Genomic DNA, 22,945 nt, shown 5'->3' on the forward strand with positions numbered 1-22,945 from the left:
CTGCTGTTTGTAAGCTTTATGTTTATCTTTCATGTCCCTAAGAAGCCCCACAAGCCTATGATGTTTAGTTATCCCTGTCTGAAAGTCTTGACTGAGGGAAAATAATCTATTCTGAGGCTTAATGGTTTGGCCCTATATTTTTATTTTTTTTGCCACACCCACCCCACCATACTCTTAAAAGAAATTCAGGTATGTTAGGGGATCAAATTGAATGGATCCTCCCGCCCCAAAGAAACCTTCCCCGATACTGTGAGCCCAATCTAGTGCCTCAGCCCTCTGAAACTTGAATACCAAATGTGTCATTGCCCTGTTAATGCCCTAGCCCCTTGATTGATGGCTGTGAGGGTCCAGGCTGTAAGAGGTGGCTGAAATAGACAAGTAGCCAGGATTTGATTTATGCTCTTATTGTGGAATGAAAGAGTGCTTGTCACATTTCAAGAAAATGAATACGCTCTTTGTAACTGAGATGAGAATGTGAAATGTATGCCAGTTGCTGGCAGTAAGAATGCTTAACAACTTTGACCTTGCCTCTGCACCCGTGTCCTGACATTTAAGGGAGAAGGGGTACGTACTATGGCACTGGCAGAGCCATCTGGTTTCCAGGTGCTTTGTTAACACCAGGGAGCTCTCCTCTTAGATTCTATCTGCCGTGACTGGCATGGGGCTGCTCCTTGGGCAGCAGAGGCTGGCATATGAACAAGAAAGAAACAGTGGCACTTACGGGCTGGGTGCCTGGCTTCGTTCCCATTTACATGCCAGGCTTAAAGTGGACACAGATTGCCTTTCTTTTCTGTCAAAATTGGGAGGTGTGTTCAGACTCTTTAAGGTCACATTTTTGCTTGGTCACCAAAGAAGCTGTATTTGGGGTAAGATTTAATGAGTCTACAAACTGGCTTTAGCAGCTTACAGCCTGCAAGTAAAACAAAGTGAAAGAGCGTAGCAAGTGGGGAATATGTGCCTCCTTGGTTGTCATTTGCTTTTGAGTGGACTGGACTGCTCTACAGAACTCAAGTAAACCTTAAGGTTTGACTTTAAAATGTTTACATCCAGAGTGAGTTTGAATATAAATATCTCTAGTGCTTCGTGGGAATTCTTTTGAATTTTTTGATAGTGCCAGATTGTGCTGCCCACACATATGCCTAATCGTGGTTAGAATGAATGCTTCTGATTGCCTTTCTCCTGAATTAGTTGTTATAATGTAGCTTTCAGTTTTGAGTCACTCTTTTGGGCACATTTCAAGTTATTCTCTTTGGTTTTACAGGTTATCTGTCGGTGATGTCAGATGGGATCAGCACAGCCCTGCCTCTGCTGCCAATTGCTAAGGCCCCTAAAGTAATCTCCCCAAAAGAATCATTTAAGAGTTCTTCATCTTTAAAGGAATTCAAGTGACTGAGATTATCCCAGAAAACCTTTCGCGGTTAGCGAAATTAGAGTCCAACTAAGAATATTCAGACCTCCAGTTTGGGCGATCTGGGTATGATCTCACAAATCAACAGTTCTGCAATGATTGTAAATTGAAATTAATTAACGTTTATACTCTGTTAGGGGAGACTAAAGGGAAATGTATTTCCTATGAGATAATTGTGTGTTGGGTTTAAATTTTGAAGCACAAATAAAAGTTTTTTTAATTGACTCACTGGCATTGTGGATTTCAGATTGACTGAGAATGTCAGAATGATATTTTATTGTTACTCTGCAAACACATTTGTATGAGTTTTAGAGAATAATGCTTAACCCCAGTTATACAGTATGCCATCTGATATTTTCTGTTTTTTAGTTACCCACTAAATTGGTTTTGTGTTCCACTAATGGGTTGTCGCCCACAAACATTGCTTTAGTGCTTTTACTTGAACTCTAATGAAGGATTAATAAACGTTCTACCAGTATCTCCACAGAGTGGCTTCCAGGGATAGATCATGGTTCACACAGAACATCAGTGGTTTATTTCTTCATTTGAAATAGGGGTCAGAAAATTTCCAGTACTGGCTTACCAAGGCAGTGGGGTTTCTTTACTAGATCACCACAGTGTGATAATAGGATGGATTGTGAATGTCAGAGGAATGTCTCGCATGTCCCACATTTGACTATGTTTTTTTCAAACCTACTCTTCTCCATCGAAAGGAACATACCACTTTCCTGGAGACTGAGGGACTGTTTGGTGTTGCCAAGATAAAGTGAGCTGGAAGGCTTTGTCCTGGTGCCAGTAACTCTGAAATATCTCTAATTCCTCCTTTCCAGGCAGCAGGATGCTATGGTTTCCCCATGTAGCTGCTTTAGTAATTAAAGCCCAAATGTCCATTCTGTTGATCAGATGTCTCTGAATTTCTAAAGTAGTATTTTGTTTCTGGTGACTGAGTTAATCCCCATCCCTCTTGTTAAGTGTTCTGATAGAATCAGCTTTCCAGAAGCTAGCTTCTGGGCTCTGGTGAACTTACCAACATGGCCTGATGCCGCCTTGGGAAGTCTCTTGCCAGCTCTCCCTGTGGAGACCGCCCCACTCACTCCGCCCACCCGCCCCGCATGGTGTGGCATCTCAAACTATCCAAAGCCACTAGTTACCGAGACAGTAAATAATGGCTTTTACTGAAGCCATGATGTGAGAATGAGGGTTTATTACCTGGTAATGTTATCCTGTTGGTGACAAGATGGTGATATATCTCTAATAGGACTTCCCTCAGTGGCAGGAAGGCTACTGAGCAATTGTCCTCTATCAAGTACCAGTGTTCTTGGATTTGGAGAGTGATCTCCATCCTGAAAACTTGCATTACATATGATTTCTCTACTGTACCCAGGACAGAAAGACAAAGTGGTCATCCATCATTTATGCAGTTATCTAGTCTCATTACATTCTGCCTTTTCTCCCTCTACCACGGGGCAGAAGTCTATCATGTTCTCAGAAAGGCTCTTAGGAGGTGTCCTGGAGTTGAATCGCTTTGGCCTTTGTGTGGGGTGTGACACAGTAGTGGGCTGGGGCTTGTGTGTTTGCCTGTACTGCTGCTTCATCGTGGTCAACCAACAGGCCCCGAGTTGCTCTGCTGACGTTCCTAAAATCGCCTGGTACAAACCCAGCAAAGCAGTCCCTTTTCCCTTGGCCAAGGTTGGGATGTCTGTCTCAGACCTGGAGAGTTTTCTTGGTGAGCCAAGAGCAGGATAGGGTGTCTTGCATTGGACAGGCCTTGGTGATAGTCACAAATCTACTTGAGTGCCCTGTGTTGGGAACAAGGGGGGGCCGAAAAGTTAAAGGTGTTTGGCCACTTGAGAAGACCAGGGCCACAGCTCTTCCAGAAGCAGAGGGCTTGGTGCTTTGGGGTCAGCGCTGGTACAGTTGAAGGATGCCTGCCTTATGCAGGTCCCTCCACAGGGCGGCTTCCAGGAGCAGGTCATGGTTTGCATAGAATATCAGTGGCTTCTTTTTTCGTTCGAAATAGTGGTCAGAAAATTTCCGGTAGTTGCTTGTGATGAATCCATAGGCACTGACCTGGACAAGGGCAATCACTGGGTTAGTATTTACTGAGCTCCTATTGTGTGTAGACAGACTGAAGTGACATGAATTCACAAAGGTGTGTCCCCCTGCTGGGGTGTCTGGGTGAAGAGCAGATAATGTGTTTGAAAGGGCTTATCCCCATTTAACACATGGGAAACAGGCTCGGGGGGCTGTAACTAAACATGAGCTGGGTTTGGAACTCCAGGATAGAGGCAAGAGCCCATCACTGTAGTCCAGAGACTCCTGCATTAAAATGGGGAAGAGGCACAGGCCAGGGGCATGGCGTGGTGTTTGGCCCCCAGCTCTCGGACTGGCTTTAGCATATGCCTCCCCTTGAAAGCTGCTTCTCAACCTCTGCCTCCTTAAATGTCCATATGGGCACCATCCCATCGGGAATGTCTCATACGGTGATTTCAGAATTTCTGTATGTTTTTGTGTACGGGATGCTAAACCTGCTCCACCCCAGATGTCCCTATAAAAGGATGTCCTAGTTCTGTTGAGAAGATTTTGCTTTCACAAGGTTGATAATTTGCACCTTAAATACCATATTAAGTATCCGCCTTGGGGAAGATGGAGAAGGAAGCAGGTACTGGTGGGAGCCAAGGCAAGGCCAGCCCAGGGCCTGCCTTTAAATGACTGGATGGCAGGCGTGGAAGTGAGTGGCAGTGGCACTCCTGCAGCTGGGGAATCCCCTACAAGTAGAGGCCGAGAGTCCCAGGTCTGAGGGTGGCAGACCTCGGGTAAGGGAAAGCAAGTTTTATATCGAGTTCTGTTCACACCTGTGCTCTGCAGCCATGGCCACCTGAAAGAGAAGCCCTCTTACCTGGTCACAGGTATGCAAAGCTGTCAGCAGCATGAGGGCCCCAGTACTAGGCATATACAGGTCTCCAAAATTTGTGTTAATCAACTTTGATTTTAAAAACCTGGAAGAAAAAAGAGGTTAAAATTCGGGAAAGCTCACGCTTGACAACTACGACTTGGGAGGGGTGGGCGTTCTGGGGCAGGGCAGGGAAAGCGAAAGCATCAGGCTGTTTGTTCCCCAGGCTCCTCCCTGCCACTTGCCTTGGGCTGGCTGTGTTTGGGTCTCAAAGTGATGACAGGTCTGTTTCTATGGCCCCACTATTGCCATACACCTGTGGCTCCCCAGGCCCAGCCTATGCCTTTGTGAACAGTCCCTAGTAAAGAAATCTCCTTGAGTTATCCTGAGTTTCCCATCCATTTCCTGTTGGACTTGACCGATACAACACCACCTCCATCGAGGTGTTAAATAAAATAGTACATGAAAGAATAGAAAGTGCTTCGCACAAAGCACTCAGCGCAGGCGAGCTCTGGTTATTGGGTAGTGCAGGGGCTCTCAGGGACATGGATGTGGGGCAGGTGTGCAAGAGGGAAAGGATGGGCAAGCTGTTCTTCCCAGCACCCCACTTCCTTACCTCTCTGTCAGGTAGCTGATGAAGTCCGGATGTAGCAGCTTGAATTTACTGGCAGAGGCTTCCGGTCCGAAATAGGTGTGAGGCCTAGGATCCACGATAGAAGTGGACAGAGCGCCCGGGCCCATCGTATTGCAAGTGGGAGATGGAGGGGAGGGTCAAGGCTTTGGGGCGCCTGCGGTAGGGGCGGGGTTGGGAGTAGTAGCGGGAGAAGGGTGTGTAGAAGGTGGCCGGCAGCACGGTGGGGACCACATGTGGCTTCGCGCTCACCAGGACTTCAGTGGGTAGGGAGTAGGAGAGTGAGGAGGGGGGTGTGAACAGAGCGGGAGGAGTCGGGTAGGAGCAGTTAAAGTGGGGCTGGTGGGGGGGCGGGGGGAGGAGAGGGAAGTAGAGCGACTTGGGAGGGGGTGGGCGCTCCGGGGCAGGGCAGGGAAAGGAACAGGGAAAGCAGTGGTTCTGGGGGAGTGGTGCTGTAGGGGGCTGGAAAAAGGGAGGCTCCTTCAGAAAGTGGGGCACATAGGGGGCGATGTAGGATGGGATGGTCCGCATTGGCCCGATATAGGAGGCCGAGGTGGCAGGGCTGTGGGAGAGGGGCCTGGGCATGGGCACAGCAGGGGTTAGGGAAGGGTTTCGGGAGAGGGATTTAAAACCGGACTGGGAGGGAGATTTGGAGGCGGGTGGAGTGGGGTTTTGGGAAGACCCTCGGGGTACATGTTGGACATGAGGACTGGGGCTCAGGGAGGAAGCCCGGGAAGAGGGCTGGGAGCCATTCGGAGTCACAGAGTGCGCGGGGGCGCGGGAGGAGCCCCCTGAGCTGGAGTAGGGCTGCTGACCAGGAGGGGTGACAACATTGTTGGAGCGGGACTGGGAGGGGGACTGGGTAGGGGATGGAATGGGGGTGTGGGAGGGGGAGTTCATTGGTGTTGGGGAGGCTTATGTCCACCTGATGTCTCTGGGGCAGCCCCCCCAAGGCCTGGTCCCACCGTGTCACAAAGCCCAGGTCATGACCTGCAGCAGCACCAGAGTGATTGTTGGGTAATCACCAGGGCAGGGTGGTTGGGGGGCAGGGCAGGGCTGGCTTTTGAGGACTTAACCAGTAAGGACCACCTCGAAAGCTGCTCTCTGGGGGGTGGGTGAGATATCCCGAGAGCACCAGGATAAGTGGCTGGTCATCTGGGCTGCTTCAGTGGCATAAATTTCTATGGACTTGATCTCAGGGACAAGAAATTGTCTCAGAATCTCAGGGAGAAGGTTCAGATGAGGGTCAGGACACGGTTCAAAAGAGCTGGACCCAGGCCTGCCATGCAGGAAGGTGGGAGAGAGAAAACAAAGTGCCCTTTGTTCCCTCCCCTCCGGACACAGGGCCTACGGGGCCTGCTGTCCCATTTCCTGGGCATGGCCCTGGGAAGGTGCCCCCAGGAGGAGCAGTGTGGACTGGCCCCTACCCTTGGTTTCTAGAACAGTGTGCTTGGCAGGACAGCAGACTCTCGGGCCTGCGGGCGGCTGGGCTGGCTATGGAGGCAGCAGCCTGCAGCCGAGGAGCCCGCCTGCTGGCTCCATTCAGACACACTGCCCCTCCGGCCAGCAGCCCACCATGTCAGGAGGGTTACCGGGGATCTGTAGGGTCACCTGGGCTTTCCTGGGGGTAGATAAAAAGAGTATAGTTGCCCAAGGCTGAATTATATTGAATAATTGGGGATTATTGAATGCTTGGGATTTTCTTGCCGCTCTTCCCCCGAAACGGGCCCTGGGAGCAAGGGGAGACAACTGTGGCATCACCCACCCTATGTAGCATGCACCACCACCCGGCTGCTCACCTGTCCCCTTTATCACGGCCCTCGGGGACGGGCACACCCAGGATGGCTGATCTCAGCATCACGTAGTCACGTATGTCTGAGGGGATGAAGATGTAGCGCAGGTCCTGTAAGGACAGAGACAAGCCCAGAGGGCCACGAGGGCACGTTAAGCTCCTGCTCAGTGTGGACACCTGTCCCCCCCATCTTGGGTAGGCTGACTGGAGGATTTCCCTTATACACCTTTAATGTCCACTCTGAGGTACTGTGGCGGTTTCAATATGCGTTCACAACTTCTTAAATATTTCTCCCTGCCAGAGAGGAAGCCTATTTGCCATCCCCTTGAGTACGGTCTGGACTGAGTGACTAACACATAGGATTTTCTTAATAAATATTAAGTGGGTAGCCAGATGTGGTGACACACCTGTAGTCCCAGCTACTCGAGAGGCTGAGGCAGGAAGATGGCTTGAGCCCAGGAGCTTGAGGTTGCAGTGAGCTATGATGATGCCACTGCACTCTAGCTGGGCTGAGAGAGTGAGACTGTCTTAAAAACAAAGAAAGAAAGAAAGTAGAAAGTGATGATGTGGGACTTTGGAGACTAGGTCCTAAAAGGTGCTGCGGCTTCCTTGCTCTCTCGGCTCGCTCACTCTGGGTGAAGTTAACTGCCATGTCGTGAGGACACTCGAGTGGCCCATGGAGGGGCCCAGGTGGCAAGGTCTGGGAGTGTGCCATCTTGATGCTGGCACTAATCAAGTCTTCAGATGACCGTAACCCATCACCTGGAGACCCTGAGCCAAAACCACTCCTCCAAATTTCCTGACCTATTGAACTGTAAGATAATAAATGTTGTTTAAAGCCACCAAGTTTTGGCCGGACGTGGTGGCTCACGCCTGTAATCTTAGCACTCTGGGAGGCCAAGGCGGGAGGATCACTTAAGGTCGGGAGTTCAAGACCAGCCCAAGCAAGAGCGAGACCCTGTCTCTACTAAAAATAGAAAGAAATTAGCCAACCAACTAAAAATATATATAGAAAAAATTAGCCAGGCATGGTGGCACATGCCTGTAGTCCCAGCTACTTGGGAGGCTGAGGCAGGAGGATTGCTTGAGCCCAGGAGTTTGAGGTTGCTGTGAGCTATGATGACGCCACGGCACTCTAGCCTGGGCAACAGAGTGAGACTCTGTCTCAAAAAAAAAAAAAAAAAAAAGGCCACCAAATTTTGGAATCACTTGTTACACAGCAATAGATAACTCATATAGCCTTTGTGGCCACTGCCACATTTTGTTCTACCAGGAACTAAGAGAGGTTCTTTTTATGAGGACTCAGTGTGTACATACTAATTCCCTGGTCAGAGGAAGATTCTAGAAACCCAGCTCAGCCTCATCCAACACCACAGAACCCCTTTTCCTGGGATCTCCCTAACCCTGTATGTGACACCCAGAACACTTGAGGGGGGAAGTGTGAATTTATGGCAATAGGGTGTGGTTGAAAGAACCTGAAGGCCAGTCCAGATGGACTCGGATGTGGGCTCCCCAACTCACTAGCTGTCACCTGGGGCATGTCCCTCAATCTCTTTGACCCTCAGTTTCCTACACAGAGCTGTTAGAAAGAATTGGAGAGGTCACACACCATTCTTTGGGTGGGCAGTGTGAGGAAATGGAAACAGACCCTAGCACTGGGGTCAAAGGGGCCTGGATTTTGATGATTCTAGCCAGATGACCTTGGACATGTTCCCAAACCTCTTGGCGTCTCAGCTCTGCCACCTGGAACTGGGCACAATGATCCCATTCAAGGCTGCTGTGGTTGACCGTGTCTATGCCCTGTATGATGCTGGGAACAGAGGAGGTAATAATACCCTTCCCCTGCGCACAGCTAAGACTGGCTGATCTCCCCACGGGATGTGAGCTCTGGGGTGGGCAGTCGCTATTGGAATCCTGGCTCTATTGCCAATGTGCTGAATAAAAGGGCACTGAGCTTTAGTCACCAGTAAAGTGGGTTGGCATGGTACCTGTCAAGTGCCTGGCACACCATGAGCACTCAGTAAACATTAGCCGTTCACACGCCATGCTCCAGGTGTCCTGGCGAGTCCCTGAATGGATCCTCCTTCACCTCAGTGGTGCCATCTTGTGCAGCCACAATCCTGGCACAACCTCTCCATCCACGGGACTGGGGTTTGTGAACCCTGTGGTCCGCCCCACGGTCACTGTCAACCACAACGGCACGCCCACCGGGGGCCTCACCTGTCCTTGCGGCACAGAGGTGAAGCCGAGGCTCCAGTAAGAGATGAGGGAGTTCTTCATCGTGTTCACAGTGAAACCATAGAAAGAAGTCTTGGTGCCCACATCGTGCTCGAAGCCTTTGATCACAGCGCCATTGAGCCTGTGTGCGTCAGCACAGAGACCCATCAGTCTCTTTGTGGTTACAACATACTGTGTTTTACTTCCATCTCCACGGTTCTGCCTTCCTGTCCCCATGCGTCTGGATGGACACTCCTTCTGCCCATGGAAGCACCAGTGCCCGGTCACCAGCCTGACCCCCACTCTTCCAGACTTCAAGGGACAACGCCCTGTGAATAGGTAAATCTGGCCCTGGTGGCTCCTTCCTCCTGGGTCCGCTTGCACATGGGCACCCACACTCTGTCTTCAGGGCCGACTGTGTGCACACGCTTTCATCCATGCCCGTGTGCCCATCATGACTGCTGAGCTGCCTAAGGCCACTACAAACACAGCTGCCTTGACTCCCTGTCCCCAGGGAAGATGTGCCCCCAGGCTGGCTGGCCCCTGCCCCTCGTACCTGAACACATAGTCATGGGCGTCGATGTTCGCACCCTGGCGGGACCCATTGAGAATGCCACCGTTACCCACCACGGCACACCGGATGCAGCCTGGAGGTGGCTCCCTGGATGTGGCAAACAGCTCTGCACTTTCTGAGCCATTCAGAAGGCTCAGGGTGGAGGTGATGACTGGGAGGGGCGGACAGGGGTGGCCATGAGGGGACAGGCGGCAGGGTCATCTGGGGCCTCCCCCAGGCCTGAGCCCAGCCCCTCCTAAGAAGCACAGGGGGTGGGAGGAGAAGGAAATGGCAGAATGGGAGAGGACTGGAAGGGGGACGGTGAGGGAGGGGGACTTGGTGGGCCTTCAGTTTCTTAAGAACTCCAATAACTCATCCTCTCAAGACTCGGTATTTTCCAAAAAAAGAATCCAATGCCTGGGTGGGTAGAGGGTGGGGGTGGGGTGGGGGGAACAGATTGGTGTAACATGGAGAGGCCTCTGGGCCCAAACTGTGGTGGCTCCTGCAGCAGCAACCGTGAATGAGGCTGTTTGAGGCCCCATGGCCTCTGTCCTCAGCCACCACTGGACACTGGAGCTTTTCATGCCAGGGAGGTCCCGGGATGGTGAGAGCCACCGGGTAGGGGCAGCCCCAGCCCTCTCACAGACCCCTGGGTGCCTGGACAGAGGAGGGAGGTGAGGCAGGAGTCACACAGCTGGGAGCTCTGGGAGGAGAGGGGGACACAGGGAGGACCAGCCTGCCCTAGGGCCAAGAGCAGGAAGCTGAGGCAGAAGGCAGGATAGGAGGCAGCAGTGGCCGGTTACCTTGGCGAGAGAGCCCCTGCCAGCCGTAGGGGGCTTTGTGCTGGCTCAGGCTGTCCCAGAGCTCTGGGGTGAAGAGGCCCCCCCATAGGAGCACTGGAGTGGAGAGATCAAACAGCTTCTGGAAGCGGCGGTGCTGCTGAACGGCCAGGTGAAGTGGGTGTCGGCAGAGCTGGCTCTGTGGGTGGGAAGATGACAGGGCTGAGCCCTGCTAGGAGGGGGTTTGGGTGGAGGGGAGTCTCCCTGGGAGCTCGCAGACCCTGCAGTGGGCTTGGGAGAGAAGACCTGCCCTTCCCCTCCAGCTGGGGCCATCTCTGGATCTGCGGGCTGAGCTGGCAGGTGGCGGTCAGAGAACTTTCTGGACTTAGCTTGCCCAGCACTCCATCTCCTGGATGCCAGGTCTCCATGGTCTGATGGCTCTAGCCACATACTTCTTCACCCCACACTTGGGCAAACTTTGGGGCATTTTCCAGTGAATTGGTATGACCTGCCTGCCCCTTTGGCGGAGGAGTTCCAGCCTGGGTTAGGGGATCCGTCAGCCCGGATCCAAATCCTAGTTCTTTTTTTTTTGAGATAGAGTCTCACTCTGTTGCCCTGGCTAGAGTGCCGTGGCGTCATCATAGCTCACAGCAACCTCAAACTCCTGGGCTCAAGCGATCCTCCTGCCTCAGCCTCTCGAGTAGCAGGGACTACAGGCATGTGCCATCACGTCTGGCTAATCGTTTCTATTTTTAGTAGAGATGGGGGTCTCGCTCTTGCTCAGGCTGGTCTCGAACTCCTGACCTCTAGCGATCCTCCCGCCTCGGCCTCCCAGAGTGCTAGGATTACAGGCGTGAGCCACCGCGCCTGGCCCAAATCCTAGCTCTGGCAATACTCACTGTGAGATCTGTGTGTGCACAGGATGGTGGGGGGATTTATGGTCGCCTTTCTTCTAGTTGGTGCCTATGCTGGGTTGAATAGTGTCCCTCCCAAATTCATGTCCACCCACAGTCTCAGAATGTGACCTTATTTGAAAAAAGAGTCTTTGTAGATGTAATTCATTAGGATGAGGTCCCATGGGTTTAGGTTGGGCCCTAAGACTAGATCCTTATAAGGAGGCCCCGTGTTGATGGGGGCAGAGGTTGGAGTGATGCGGCCACAAACCAAAGAATGCCTGGAGCCACCAGGAGCTGGGAAGAGGCCTGGGAGGCTTTCTTAGTGCCTTCAACGGGAGTGTGGCCCTGCCAGCACCTTGGTCTCAGACTTCCAGCCTCCAGAACAGTGAAAGAATAAATTTCTGTTGTTTCAGGCACTCCCAGTCAATCTGTGACCATTTACTCCTACAGTCCTAGGAAAGGAATGCAGCACCTTTTCAATGGGGGGCCTTGAGGGAGGGAGTGGTGACTAAACAAACAGCCTCCTGCCTTGTCTGCTGCAATCCCAGACGTCAGAATCCCGCACATAGGTGACCTGGGTAGGGCTACTGTTGCTACTGAATGGGGCTCATTGTTAAGTCTTTGATAAAGGACAAAACAGGAAGTAGCTGTACAGTAATTTCTGCTATAATGCAACACACGAGTACCTAAAAGGTCAGCATACTATGCAACACTGTGCAATCAAAACCACAGGGTTTAGGCTGGGCACAGTCGCTAACGCCTGTAATCCTAGCACCTTGGGAGGCCAACGTGGGAGGTTCGCTTGAGGCTAAGAGTTAGAGATCAGCCTGGGTAATAGCAAATTGAGACCTATCTCTACAAAAAGAAATTTTTTTAAATTAGCCACGTATGGTGGCCCATGCCTGTAGTCCCAGCTACTCAGGAGGCTCAGGCGGGAGGATCGCTTGAGCCCAGGAGTTGGAGGTTGCGATGAGCTATGATCACACCACTGCACTCTAGCCTGGGGCAACAGAGCAAGAGTCCCCGTCTCTAAAAACAAACAAGCAAACAAACGAAAACCCCAGGGGCCAGGGGCTTGTGGGAGCATGAGATAAGTAAGTGGCACAACACTGAAAAACCTTGTCAGTAATGCATAAAACCAAAGACAAAAACCTAAGAAAGACAGAGCACAGTTTGACACATGTTCCATGGTTAAGAAACAAATACTTGAGGTTTGCTGGTGGAAGTGGGCATTGGAAGGGAGCAGCTTGTGAGCTATTGTGACATGGTGGAAGGAAGGCTGTCTGAAAACCGGAAGGGAAGGTGTACTGCCAGGCTCGGCGGGCGGGTGAGCCCCTAACACACTCAGCGAAGCTGACGGCTATCTCAGGTGTACAAGCGTGTGCTATTGTGTAGTCCTACGTGGCTCTGTTCAGCTGGGCATGGTTTTCTGTGTTTACCTAGTGTTGTCACTGACAAAATTGCTCACAAACAACTGTGAAATTTGTTGGATGCTCAAATTGTTTCCTAATACATTAATCTCATTGGAACAAATTAACAATTTCAAAACAAGAATTATAGCAGAACTGACTATAATGATTTCATTATCGAATTTATCACAGGGGTGATAAATTGGGGGCCTCTTTACAGAACTCCAGGAGAAAAACCTTGAGGTCTGTGCTTCACCTGGGTACCTGGCTTGTCTCTATCTCGTGGATATGGTGGCAAGGTTTCCCTCTTAGCTCTGACCACCAGGAAGCTCAGAGCTAGATATATGGCCCATCCTTCCACCTTGTGGCACACTTTTCCTGCACTTATCTCACATTGTCTTTTTTTCTTACCTTTTCCTCTACTAGTTTCCTTATCCTAACCTACTTTATGTTTTTGCCTTGTTATATGTGTCGAACAGCCACCTCAAATCCTTTCTTTTAAATCAGGTAGGAATATATGTCAGTTAGCATCGAACAGTTCAAGGCGGAAAGGACTTTACTTATTTATTTTTTTTTTGAGACAGAGTCTCACTCTGCGGTCCGGGCTAGAGTGCCGTGGCATCAGCCTAGCTCACAGCAACCTCAAACTCCTGGGTTCAAGCGACCCTTCTGCCTCAGCCTTCCCAGTAGCTGGGAGTATAGGCATGCGCCACCATGCCTGGCTAATTTTTTCTATATAAATTTTTAGCTGGCCAGATAATTTCTTTCTATTTTTAGTAGAGACGGGGTCTCGCTTTTGTTCAGGCTGGTCTGGAACTTCTGACCTCGAGTGATCCTCCCACCTCGGCCTCCCAGAGTGCTAGGATTACAGGCGTGGGCCACTGTGCCTGGCCATGGAAAGGACTTTAGGAAACTTAAAGATAACCTGGTCCAAGCACTCATAAGATGCTTGAGGCCTCTCTTCAGCCTGCCGGCCAAGTGTCCCTTAGCCTCTGTTTTTTGTTTATTTGTTTGTTTTGAGACAAGGTCTTGCTCTGTCACCCTGGGTAGAGTGCAGTGGCATCATCATAGCTCTCTGCAGCCTTAAACTCCTGGGCTCAATTGATCCTCCTGCCTCAGCCTCCCTAGTAGCTGGAACAATAGGCACTTGTCACCATGCATGGCTAATTTTTCTATTTTTTGTAGAGACAGGGTCTTACTCTTGCTCAGGTTGGCCTCAAAGTCCTGGCCTCAAGGGATTCTCCTGTGTCAGCCTCCCAAAGTGCTAGGACTACAGACATGAGCCACAGTGCCAGGCTGAAAATCCTAAGACTTGCAAGACCTTTTCAGCTGGCTACACCCTGCAGGTACATATTTATCCATCCTTCCCTGGTATTGGGATGCAGGAACCCTAGTGCCCCAGCTGAGAAGCCCTGCATGGATGGATGCTCAGCTCTGTGCTTGGAGTGTTCCACAGAGCCCAGCGATCTTGTGAGAATGTTCTCGTTTGTTTTCCTTTCCCCTCCTCCCTGCTAACCTGAGGATGTTCAAAACTGCCACAGAGCAGCCGACCACTGTACCTTTCTGGTCCTGGACTTTGATGCTTTGGGTCCAAAGAATGCTTGAGATGACGTGGTATCCCTGGGGAGGGAGAAGGCAGAAGTAAAGCAGAGGTCAGCAGGTCCAGCCTACCCCTTGGAAGCTTCTGGACTGACTGACTCCCTCAGCTCTAGGGGCTGACAAGTCTGTCAGGGTCCAAAATGTGTTTGTTCTTTTGATCCTTCTACTTCCATGCTCTTATTCTTGCCATGTCTCTTTCTTTAGGCACATGAAATACTGTCAGTTTATTTACTGCATCTATTTATTACTAGAAAGCATTGCCAGGTCCCTGGAATTGTGACTGTCTGCGGGGTCTCCCTGCCGAGGGCCCACAGCAGGCGTTAGGTCTGAGATGACTCGGGTCCCCTCCTCCTTTGGGTGGGCTGTGCCCACCGCTCCTGCGGGACAGTCGTGGTAAATGGCATGGCTCCTGCTGTGGTTTGACTGTGTCCCCCAGAGCTCATGTGTTAGAAACTTAATTCCCAATGCTGCAGTGTTAAGAGTTGGGACGTTTAAGGGGTGATTAGGTCGGGAGTGCCCTAGGCACTCCACAATGGCACCAGTGGATTGTTGCCATTGTCTCGGGAGTGAGTTCCTGATAAAGGCTGGGTTCAGCCCCCTTCTCTCTTGAGCATGCTTACTCTCTTGCCTTTCTGCCCACCACGTGCAAGGATGTGGCAAGAAGGCCCTCCCCGGGTGCAGGTCCTTCCGACCTTGGATTTCCCAGCCTCCAGAACTGTGAGTCAAACAAATCTCCATTGTTTATGAATTGCTAAGTCTCAGGCATCCTGTTATAGCAGCACAAAATGGACCAAGACAGCTCTGAAGCCTGACGCCCTGGGTTTGCATCCTGGCTCCACCTCTTGGCAGCTGTATGGTCTTGGGCCCGTCCCTATATAACAGAGATAATCATATCAGGCGCATCTGCTTGTTGGGAGGGTTCAGAGAGTCTGTGTTATTGAATCTAAAAAGTGCCCTCTAAATGTTAGCTAAAGGAGGAAGGGAAAGGACCTTGTTGTGTCAACCCCTCTTATCAGTGTCCCTTCTGGAGGGAGGTGAGGGGTTAATGTTACTGCCCACCCCCAATTCCCAGGCACAAGGTGGCCCCTGCATCAGGGCAGAGGGAAAATAGGAAGGAAGGAATAAGGGCCTTTGCCCACCCAAAAGGGTGGCTAAGGTTCTCCCAACCCTCCCCTCGCCCAGCAGCCACAGGGAGCAGTGGAGCAGGGCTTTGGGTTAGCAGTTTGCAAGGGAAACAAAGGCCTCTTGTTACTTGCCTCTAGGTGCTGAGACAGCTGAGCCACAAGGGAGCCTGTAACCTGCCTCCCTTTGGTTTCCTAGCTTCCCCATAAGACCCTGGAGGAACAGCCCAGAAAGAGCAGGGTTGACCCCTTTCCTCCTTGGACAGGCCAGTTGTCTACCCATATAATCTGGTAGTTCTTCCCCAAGAGCACAATGTGACCTCCTCTGGGAAGGAGCTGCTCAGCCAGGTTGCCTCTGAGAACCCCCAGGGAGGTTTGAAAAACACCAATGCCCAGGCCCCACCCCTGAGATTCTGACCTGATTGACCGGGGTGAGGTGTGGACATCGGTGATTCCAATCCCCATGCCCCTACCCCCAACCAGAGGATTCCACTGTGCAGCCAGGCTTGGGAGGCTGATGGCGGAGAGTTGGGGCAGAGTTGAGGCAGGAGGGTAGAGCTGCAGGGGAGGTGATGGGGACCCCAACAATTCAGTTTTGCTGCCTTGAACCCCCAGCCTCAGGGAGGCTTGACGAATCTTCAGAGCATCATTTGTGCTCAGTGACTTCTTCCAGCCCCTGCCTCTCAGGAATCCAGAGCTTCCAGATACCTGCCTGGGGCTCCGGGAAGGGAGTGGGGAAGGGGCCAGCTCGCACATGCCCTCTGGGAAGTTTGATTAGCCTGAGGAGAAGTAAGAACGCTGTAGTGCATTTTTCATAAAACTAAATTAACTCAATGAAAGTTAGATCATATCCCTAGGAATTTTTGGCCCTAAAGTGTCCCCTTTTTTAAAAAAACAAAATCAACAAAATAACATTGGTAAGAGACAGTAACTGGCAGCCCTACGTGGATGACCCTCACTCCCTGCTCGGTTAAAAACCGTTTTTAAAGAAAACAGTTCTAGAGATCCCCACATCTGGGAACCACTGATCCAGATCCTGCCCTGAGTAAATCCCCAGATTGGATTCCACTCTCCCACCTGCAACAAGAGCACAGAGCCCCTTCCTCCGGCTCTGTACACCCTGTCCCAGCGGCCTTCCTTTCCAGGCCTGCGGTCCCTCACTGGGGAAGCTCACATGGCCTGCGGGCCCTGCACAGAATGATATCGCTGTCCCGGACTAACTGTCCACCTCCTACAGCAAGGCTGAGTCCTGACCTACCCAGGTGTAAGCTACGGTGCAAACACCTGGCCAGAAGTAGCAAGGAAATGGCCAGGTTCTTGGGTCATACTAAATTTTGAAAGGATGAAAGATCTTAAAAAAAAAACAAAAAACCCAGCTTTGTTCGGGTATAAATGGGCATACAATTACAATAAACCCGTTATTTAAAGTTGTATTAGGTACTTTTAAAGGATGTTTAGTTTGTGAGCTTTTAAAAATTTTATAGGAAAATAAATTTACTTCTTATAGTTATGAAGGCTGAGAAGTCCACGGTTGGGAGGCCACATCTTGGTGAGGGTCTTTTTGCTGGTGGGGACTCTCTGCAGAGTTCCGAGGTGGCACAGGGCATCACATGGCCAGGGTGATAAAAGTGCTAGCTCATATCTCTCTCCCCTTTTTTTTTTTAAAGCAGGGTCTCGCTCTGTCACCCAGGTTGGAGTGCAGTGGCCAGATCACAGCTCACCGCAGCCTCAAACTCCTGACCTCAAGTGATCCTTCTGTCTCAGCCTCTCAGGTAGCTAAGACTACAGATGCACACCACCATGCCTGGCTAATTTTTAAATTTTTATTTTTTCGTAGAGATCAGGGTCTCACTGTGTTGCTCAGGCTGGTCTTGAACTCCTGGCCTAAAGCAACCGTCCTGCCTCATCCTCCCAAAGTGCTGGGATTACAGGCACGAGCCATTGTGCCCAGCCTCTCTTCCTCTTTTAAAAAAATTATATTTAAATGACACATAATAATTGTACATATTTATGGGGTACAGGGTGATATTTCAATACATGTATACAACGTGTAATGATCAAATCAGGCTAATTAGCATACCAATCACCTCAAGAATTTATCATTTCTTTCTGTTGGGATACTTTGTGTTTTTAAACATCTTTACGTAACATTGACAAGGATCTATTTTCTTTATGCCTTCAACCCTTTTCAGCCCTCGTTCCGCAATTTCTGACTGCGAGGAGATTTAGTAACTTCAGGTATCACTTGCTAGCGCGGGCGCCCTTTGTTTGAGATGACCGGGCTCCTAATCGTCGCAAGCTGTTTCATATTGCTTTACAACTTTGGATGTGTCCTCTGACTTCATCTCCTGAGAGCAGATGCTAATTTTGTTTTCACCCCGTTATGCCTCCAGCAAGGTTTGGGGAGGAGCGCGCAGGTGGGGACGCGCCGGGAAGGGAAAGGCTGGGCCCAGAGGCCTCTGCAGGGGGCTGTGGGCGCCTTTCCGGCCTCCCAGGCCCACGCTCCGTCCCGCACCGCGCTCTGGCACCGCGCTCAACCGTTTTGAGGCTCCTACCGCGACGGAAGCATCACCTGCCAAAGGCAGGCTCTCAGGTTTCTCCCCGTGGGCATTAATAAAAGCAAGGTGTCCAGGGCGAGCCGGAGGGGGCGCAGCGCAGGAGGCGCAAGGAGGGAACTTGGATGGAACTCCAACTCCGTCCGTTCCCCAGGGAGCCCACCTTGTCGCCCGATCGCGCCCAGACGGAGCTTATCAAAATTAACAGCCGAGCAAACCGAGGCCCGGACAGAAGGGAGCGGGCGCGGGGAGCGCAGAGACCAGAGCCAGTGGGAAAGGCGACAGGCCACGGCCGGGAGACTTAGGTCCCTGCCCAAAAGGTAGAGTCTGGAAAAAAGGTGTGACGTTAGCGAGGGACAGTTCCCGACAAAAAAGGAACTTTTTATTGGACTCAGGAGACCTTGCCAAATTTGGACCATAGAAAGTGTTTCTAATCAGGCCCAGAGGGAATTAACCAACCACTGTATCCCGGACAGGTCGCCAGTGCGCAGGGGGCGAGGTCTCTCTTGCACCCAGGCAGGGGCCGTAGGGTCCTGGCCGCGCGAAGTTAACCTAGGCGGCGGCTCTGGAGACAAAGGGCCACGGCCCGAGTCCCCTCTGTGAGCCACCCCAGAGGGGTGGACGCGGAGGGAGGGTTGAAGGCTGCGGGCGGCGCCTCCCCCGCGCCCTGCTCGCCCCCTGCGCCCTCCGGGTCAGCGCGCGGCAGCCCTACCTGGCTCCGGACCGGGGCTCCAGGTACCGCTGCACCGCCGAGGAGTACAGGGCGAAGAGGATCCCAGAGCAGGCAGCCGCGAGCAGGAGCAGCCGCCAGAAGAGCGGGCCGCGCAGGAGCCCCATGCAGCCTCCGGGGACCCGCCGCTGTCCTGAGCGGAGGGGAGAGGCCCGCGTGAGCCGGCTGGGCTCACAGAGGCGGCCGCCCGCCCCGCCCCGCCCCGCCGCGCCCTGCCCAACCCCGGCCCCCGCGGCTCCTCCCGCCCTACAGCTCCCTCTGCCCGGCCAGGCCGCCAGACGCCGTCGCACCCCCGGGGGCTTCGCGGCGGGTCCCGGAGGCTGGAGTGCGCCCCTGGCGCCCGGAGCCGCGCGCGCCCGTCGGCCGCTGCCTCCTGCCCCGGGAACTTCGACAGCGGCCGCTCCTGCAGCTGCGTTCCCGCCAGCCCGGGACTGGGCAGGGCTCTTTCCCCGCATTGTCAAGGGCTGGCGCTCCCGGTCTGGGGGACAGGCCGGGCGCGGGGAGACGCCGCCACCTGCCGCGTTGGCTGCGCACTGCGCGCTCCGGCCCGGGCTCCAGACTTCCCGAGGCCAGTGGGCTGTAGCCGTGAAGCGACATGCCCGGTTCCGCTGGGAAGGATCCTCAGACCTGTTAGTTTGGGCCCTCGCGCCTCCAGTCCTTCCAGAACTGGGGGCGTAATAAGGGACTGGTTCACCTGAATTGGAGGTGCAGGGATGAGGTAGGGAGCCTGCGGTGATGGGACCAGGTTGAGAATCAGGCCCTTCAACCACATTTCATTCCTGTTACAAAATGAGGCCAACCAGGAGAGCACCGCAGCAGAGAAACCAGCTGAAAGGTCTAGCAGGGCTCCAGGGTACCCAGGAAGGGGTGGGGAAGCTCAGGCACCCAGGCAGTAAGCAGGTCCCAGGCACCCAGACACCCAGGTCCAGGGTCTTTGGCCCCAGAAACCTATGAAATGCCCCAGACCCCAAGAGTCTGCAAGGATGAGAGGGACCTCATGCTTGTCCACATGTCCACATGCTTTCTGCTCTTAACTCTTTTGGGATTTGTTTGTTTGGCTTTGAGACAGGGTCTCACTTTTTTGCCTGGGGTTGTGTGCAGTAGCACCATAATAGCTCGCTGCAACCCACCAGCATCTGGGCCCAAGTGATCTTGCTGCCTCATCCTCAGGAGCAGCTTGGACTACAGACACACCACCACTCTCTGCTAAATTAATTAATTCATTAATTAATTTTTGTAAAGATAAAGTCTCGCTGTTTTGCCCAGGCTGGTCTCAAACTCTTGGCCTGAAGTGATCCTTTCACCTTGGCCCCCCCAAGTGCTAGGATTACAGGCATGAGTCACTGCTCCTGACCTCACCTGTTCTTCATGTATCCAAGAAAGTCTGGTTGCAGCAACAGGTATCTGTCCAATTGCAAGGCATCTAGAAAAGCATCCTGGGGCCTGTGCCTGTGATCAGAAATGGGTCCTTGAGGTCATTCCCACTCAGTTTGTCTGCCTGGTCTGGTGTGGGCTGAGTCAAGGTCGCTGGAGGTCACTCACATCGGGCCAGTCCTTTCCCTTACCCCAAGACTGCTGAGCAGTGAGTGGGACATACTTGCTACCCTGCTGATAGGCATGACTTGGCATTTGTGGTTTCATTTGTCAAACTCCCTGTGGATGGGAATTGTCCCTTGATCATCACCTTCTCACCTTTCCTCAGTGGTTAATAAAACCTCAGACCCTCTCTCTGAGCCCATAAATCCCCCTCCTACCTCTGCCTCTTAGGAATTTCCTCACTCTCTACTTCATGGAGAGAAGGGGCATCATTAGGTAGTAATTTCTTTACCTTTCCATCTTCAAACCTACGAACTTGACCCCACCGTAGCCCAGCCTCTACTGCCTGGACTTAGGGTGGAGGAGGTGCACTCCTCCTGCGTGGGAGTTAGTGATCCAGGTCCACCTCCTTGGCCTTGTCACTCCAAGACCTTAAATGGCAATACCCCAGCACCCCAAAGCCTCTTATCTGCCCCCCTGGAGTTCTTCTTCCTCCCACCCCTCAGCTCTTGCTTTAGCAGCCATCCCACCGCCTCTGCAGGGGCCTTATCCCAGTGTATAAACATGCCCTCAAACAGCTTGTCCTAAAAAGCAAAGCAAAACAAACAAAAACTCCGTTGAGCTGGCACGCTTCTTAGCTACTCTCTTTTCTTTTCATCCAAGTTCTTGGTGGGGACAAATCTACTCTGTCTCCACTTCTGCCTGCGTCCAGCTTCCTCACCTACCCTGCCTCTGCAGCCAGTGAGCGTCGTCATTCCAAACCAAGCAGGCGGTTTCCAGTTCCCCGGGCGGTTGCGGTTGCGTCTTCCTCTCTGACTTTGACTCTGAGCTCCTCATAATCTCCAGCTGGGAGCACTTTGCTCTCAACAACCAGCTCTGTGTCAGTGACTCTGGAGCCAGTCTCTGGCTCAGGCTCAGACCTTCTCATTGGCCGCACACCCGTTCAGTTCTCTAAGGGCCACGCCTGGAGACTCGAGTTTCTTAGGGGCACCTCACCTTCATCTTCCTGGGACCATTTCTTCTTCTGCAGCCTCTCTCTCAATGGCTGGCATCACATCCCCTGTCACCTTTGTGCTTCACGCCTCTCACCCCACCCCACAAACGCTGGTCATTCATCAAGTGGTGGCCATTTTCTTTCTCAAATTAGCACATACATGACAGGGAGGCCACCTCTTTTTTTATTTTTTAAATTTTTATTTATTTATTTATTTATTTTTTATTTCAGAATATTACGGGGGTACAAACGTTTAGGTTACATATATTGCCTTTGCACCGCCCGAGTCAGAGCTTCAAGCAGGTCCATCCCCCAGACGGTGCGCACCGCACCCATTAGGTGCAGGCCCCCTCTTAATACTCTGAATATCTAAGAGTTTGGTTTTGTTTCTTAACTTTATTTATAAATTTACTTAGGCATTCCAATTCAACTTGAAAAAGAAATGGAGAAACACATTCTATTCATGCAACAAAATATCACATGTATCCCATAAATATGTACAAATATTATGTAACAGTAAAAAAAAGAAAAGAAATGAAGAAGAAACCCAAGCGTTCATCAACAAATGAATGGAAGGCGCACTGTCTGGAGAATGAGAACAGACGCGCTTGGGACTCTGACTCGGGGGGATGGGTGGGACATGGAAAATGTATATAACCTAAACTTATGTACCCCCATGATGAGCTGAAATAAAAAGGAAAAAAAATAAAAAAATAATAATAATAAAAAAAAAAGAAAAAAAAACAAATGAATGGATAAACAAAACGTGGCATAGCCGTACAGTAGAATGTTCTTTAGCCTGAAATAGAAAGGAAATTTTCACACATGCTACGACATGGATGAACGTGGAGGTCATAACACTAAACAAAATGAGCCGGTTGCAAAAGGCAAATATTGCATGTGAGATGCACTCACAGGATGTCCCCAGATTAGTCAGATTCGCAGAGACAGAATACAGAACGGTGGTTGCCAGGGGCTGGGGAAAGGGTGAATAGAGAGCTGTTGTTTAATGGGTTTACAGTTTCAGTTTTTGCAAGATGAAAAGAGTTCTGGAGATTGGTTGCCCAATAATGTGAATGTTCTTAACACTACTGAACAGAACACTTGAAAATGGTTAAGATGGCAAATTTTATGTTATGTGTATCTTACCACAATTTTTTAAATGCAAAAGAAAAAAAGAAATGGAGAAAAGGTTGAATTTCTAGCAAATTGATTTTCCACTCAGATCTTATTTTTATGAATATGGATTCACTTTTGTTTGTCACTACAGAGTGAATTCACTGGGGACAGAGCTAAGGACATATTTTCAGGAGGAGTATGACGTAATGGAGTGTGTGTATCCGTAGGCTAAGTAACTTGCTTACGTGTGAGTGCACTGAATAGACTCGGCTAAATATTGTATAGTAGTCATCTGTCAACTACCCGTCAGCTGTGTTTTGGGTTCTTTGTTTTAAGTATTATATATATGTCAGTTTCAAATCATGGCATGGGGTTTGAATGCTAAGTCCTTGCTTTACTTTTTTTTTTTTCTTTTAGAGACAGGGTCTTACTCTGTCACCCAGGCTGGGGTACAATGGTGAGATCATAGCTCACTGCAACCTCCAACTCCTGGGCTCCTCCTGCCTCAGCCTCCCAAGTAGCTGGGACTACAGGCATGTGCCACCATGCCCGGCTAATTTTTTTTATATATATATACATTTTTAGCTGTCCAGATCATTTCTTTCTATTTTTAGTAGAGACGGGGGTCTCGGTCTTGCTCAGGCTGGTCTCGAACTCCTGAACTCTAGTGATCCTCCCGCCTCGGCCTCCCAGAGTGCTAGGATTACAGGCGT

General features: G+C 51.3%; 2 protein-coding genes and 1 non-coding gene across 3 annotated transcripts; 1 reads left to right on the plus strand and 2 right to left on the minus strand.

Annotated features, from left to right (window-relative positions):
• The first annotated feature begins 49 nt into the window (after positions 1–49).
• Positions 50–122, plus strand: LOC123621389. Its single transcript, XR_006729117.1, has one exon. It is a non-coding gene; the product is annotated as a small nucleolar RNA R38 (small nucleolar RNA).
• A 1,798-nt stretch (positions 123–1,920) lies between these two features.
• Positions 1,921–18,892, minus strand: ST6GALNAC2 (ST6 N-acetylgalactosaminide alpha-2,6-sialyltransferase 2). The gene is made up of 10 exons (XM_045525754.1): positions 18,874–18,892; positions 18,566–18,716; positions 14,138–14,198; positions 10,298–10,472; positions 9,498–9,666; positions 8,945–9,083; positions 6,732–6,835; positions 4,918–5,001; positions 4,308–4,407; positions 1,921–3,478 (listed from the first exon to the last, which is right to left on the minus strand). The coding sequence occupies exons 2-10, from the start codon at positions 18,688–18,690 to the stop codon at positions 3,311–3,313; spliced, it is 1,125 nt and encodes a 374-aa protein (XP_045381710.1). The 5' UTR covers positions 18,691–18,716; positions 18,874–18,892; the 3' UTR covers positions 1,921–3,310.
• On the minus strand, positions 5,002–6,725 carry LOC123620490 (extensin). The gene has a single exon (XM_045525756.1). It carries the CDS (start codon positions 5,830–5,832, stop codon positions 5,002–5,004), a length of 831 nt encoding a protein of 276 aa, XP_045381712.1. The 5' UTR covers positions 5,833–6,725.
• Positions 18,893–22,945: the final 4,053 nt, after the last annotated feature.

Source organism: Lemur catta, chromosome 15 (genome assembly GCF_020740605.2).
Source record: "Lemur catta isolate mLemCat1 chromosome 15, mLemCat1.pri, whole genome shotgun sequence".
Taxonomy (NCBI): Eukaryota; Metazoa; Chordata; class Mammalia; order Primates; family Lemuridae; genus Lemur; species Lemur catta.

Coding starts and splice junctions, on each gene's coding strand:
- LOC123620490 (XM_045525756.1), bottom strand. CDS start 5,832: ATGAACTCCCCCTCCCACACCCCCATTCCATCCCCTACCCAGTCCCCC.
- ST6GALNAC2 (XM_045525754.1), bottom strand. CDS start 18,690: ATGGGGCTCCTGCGCGGCCCGCTCTTCTGGCGGCTGCTCCTGCTCGCG. Junction 6,836..8,944: donor CCTCTGTGCCGCAAGGACAG/GTGAGGCCCCCG, acceptor CTGTCCTTACAG/GACCTGCGCTACATCTTCAT. Junction 5,002..6,731: donor GGCCGTGATAAAGGGGACAG/GTGAGCAGCCGG, acceptor CGTGGATCCTAG/GCCTCACACCTATTTCGGAC.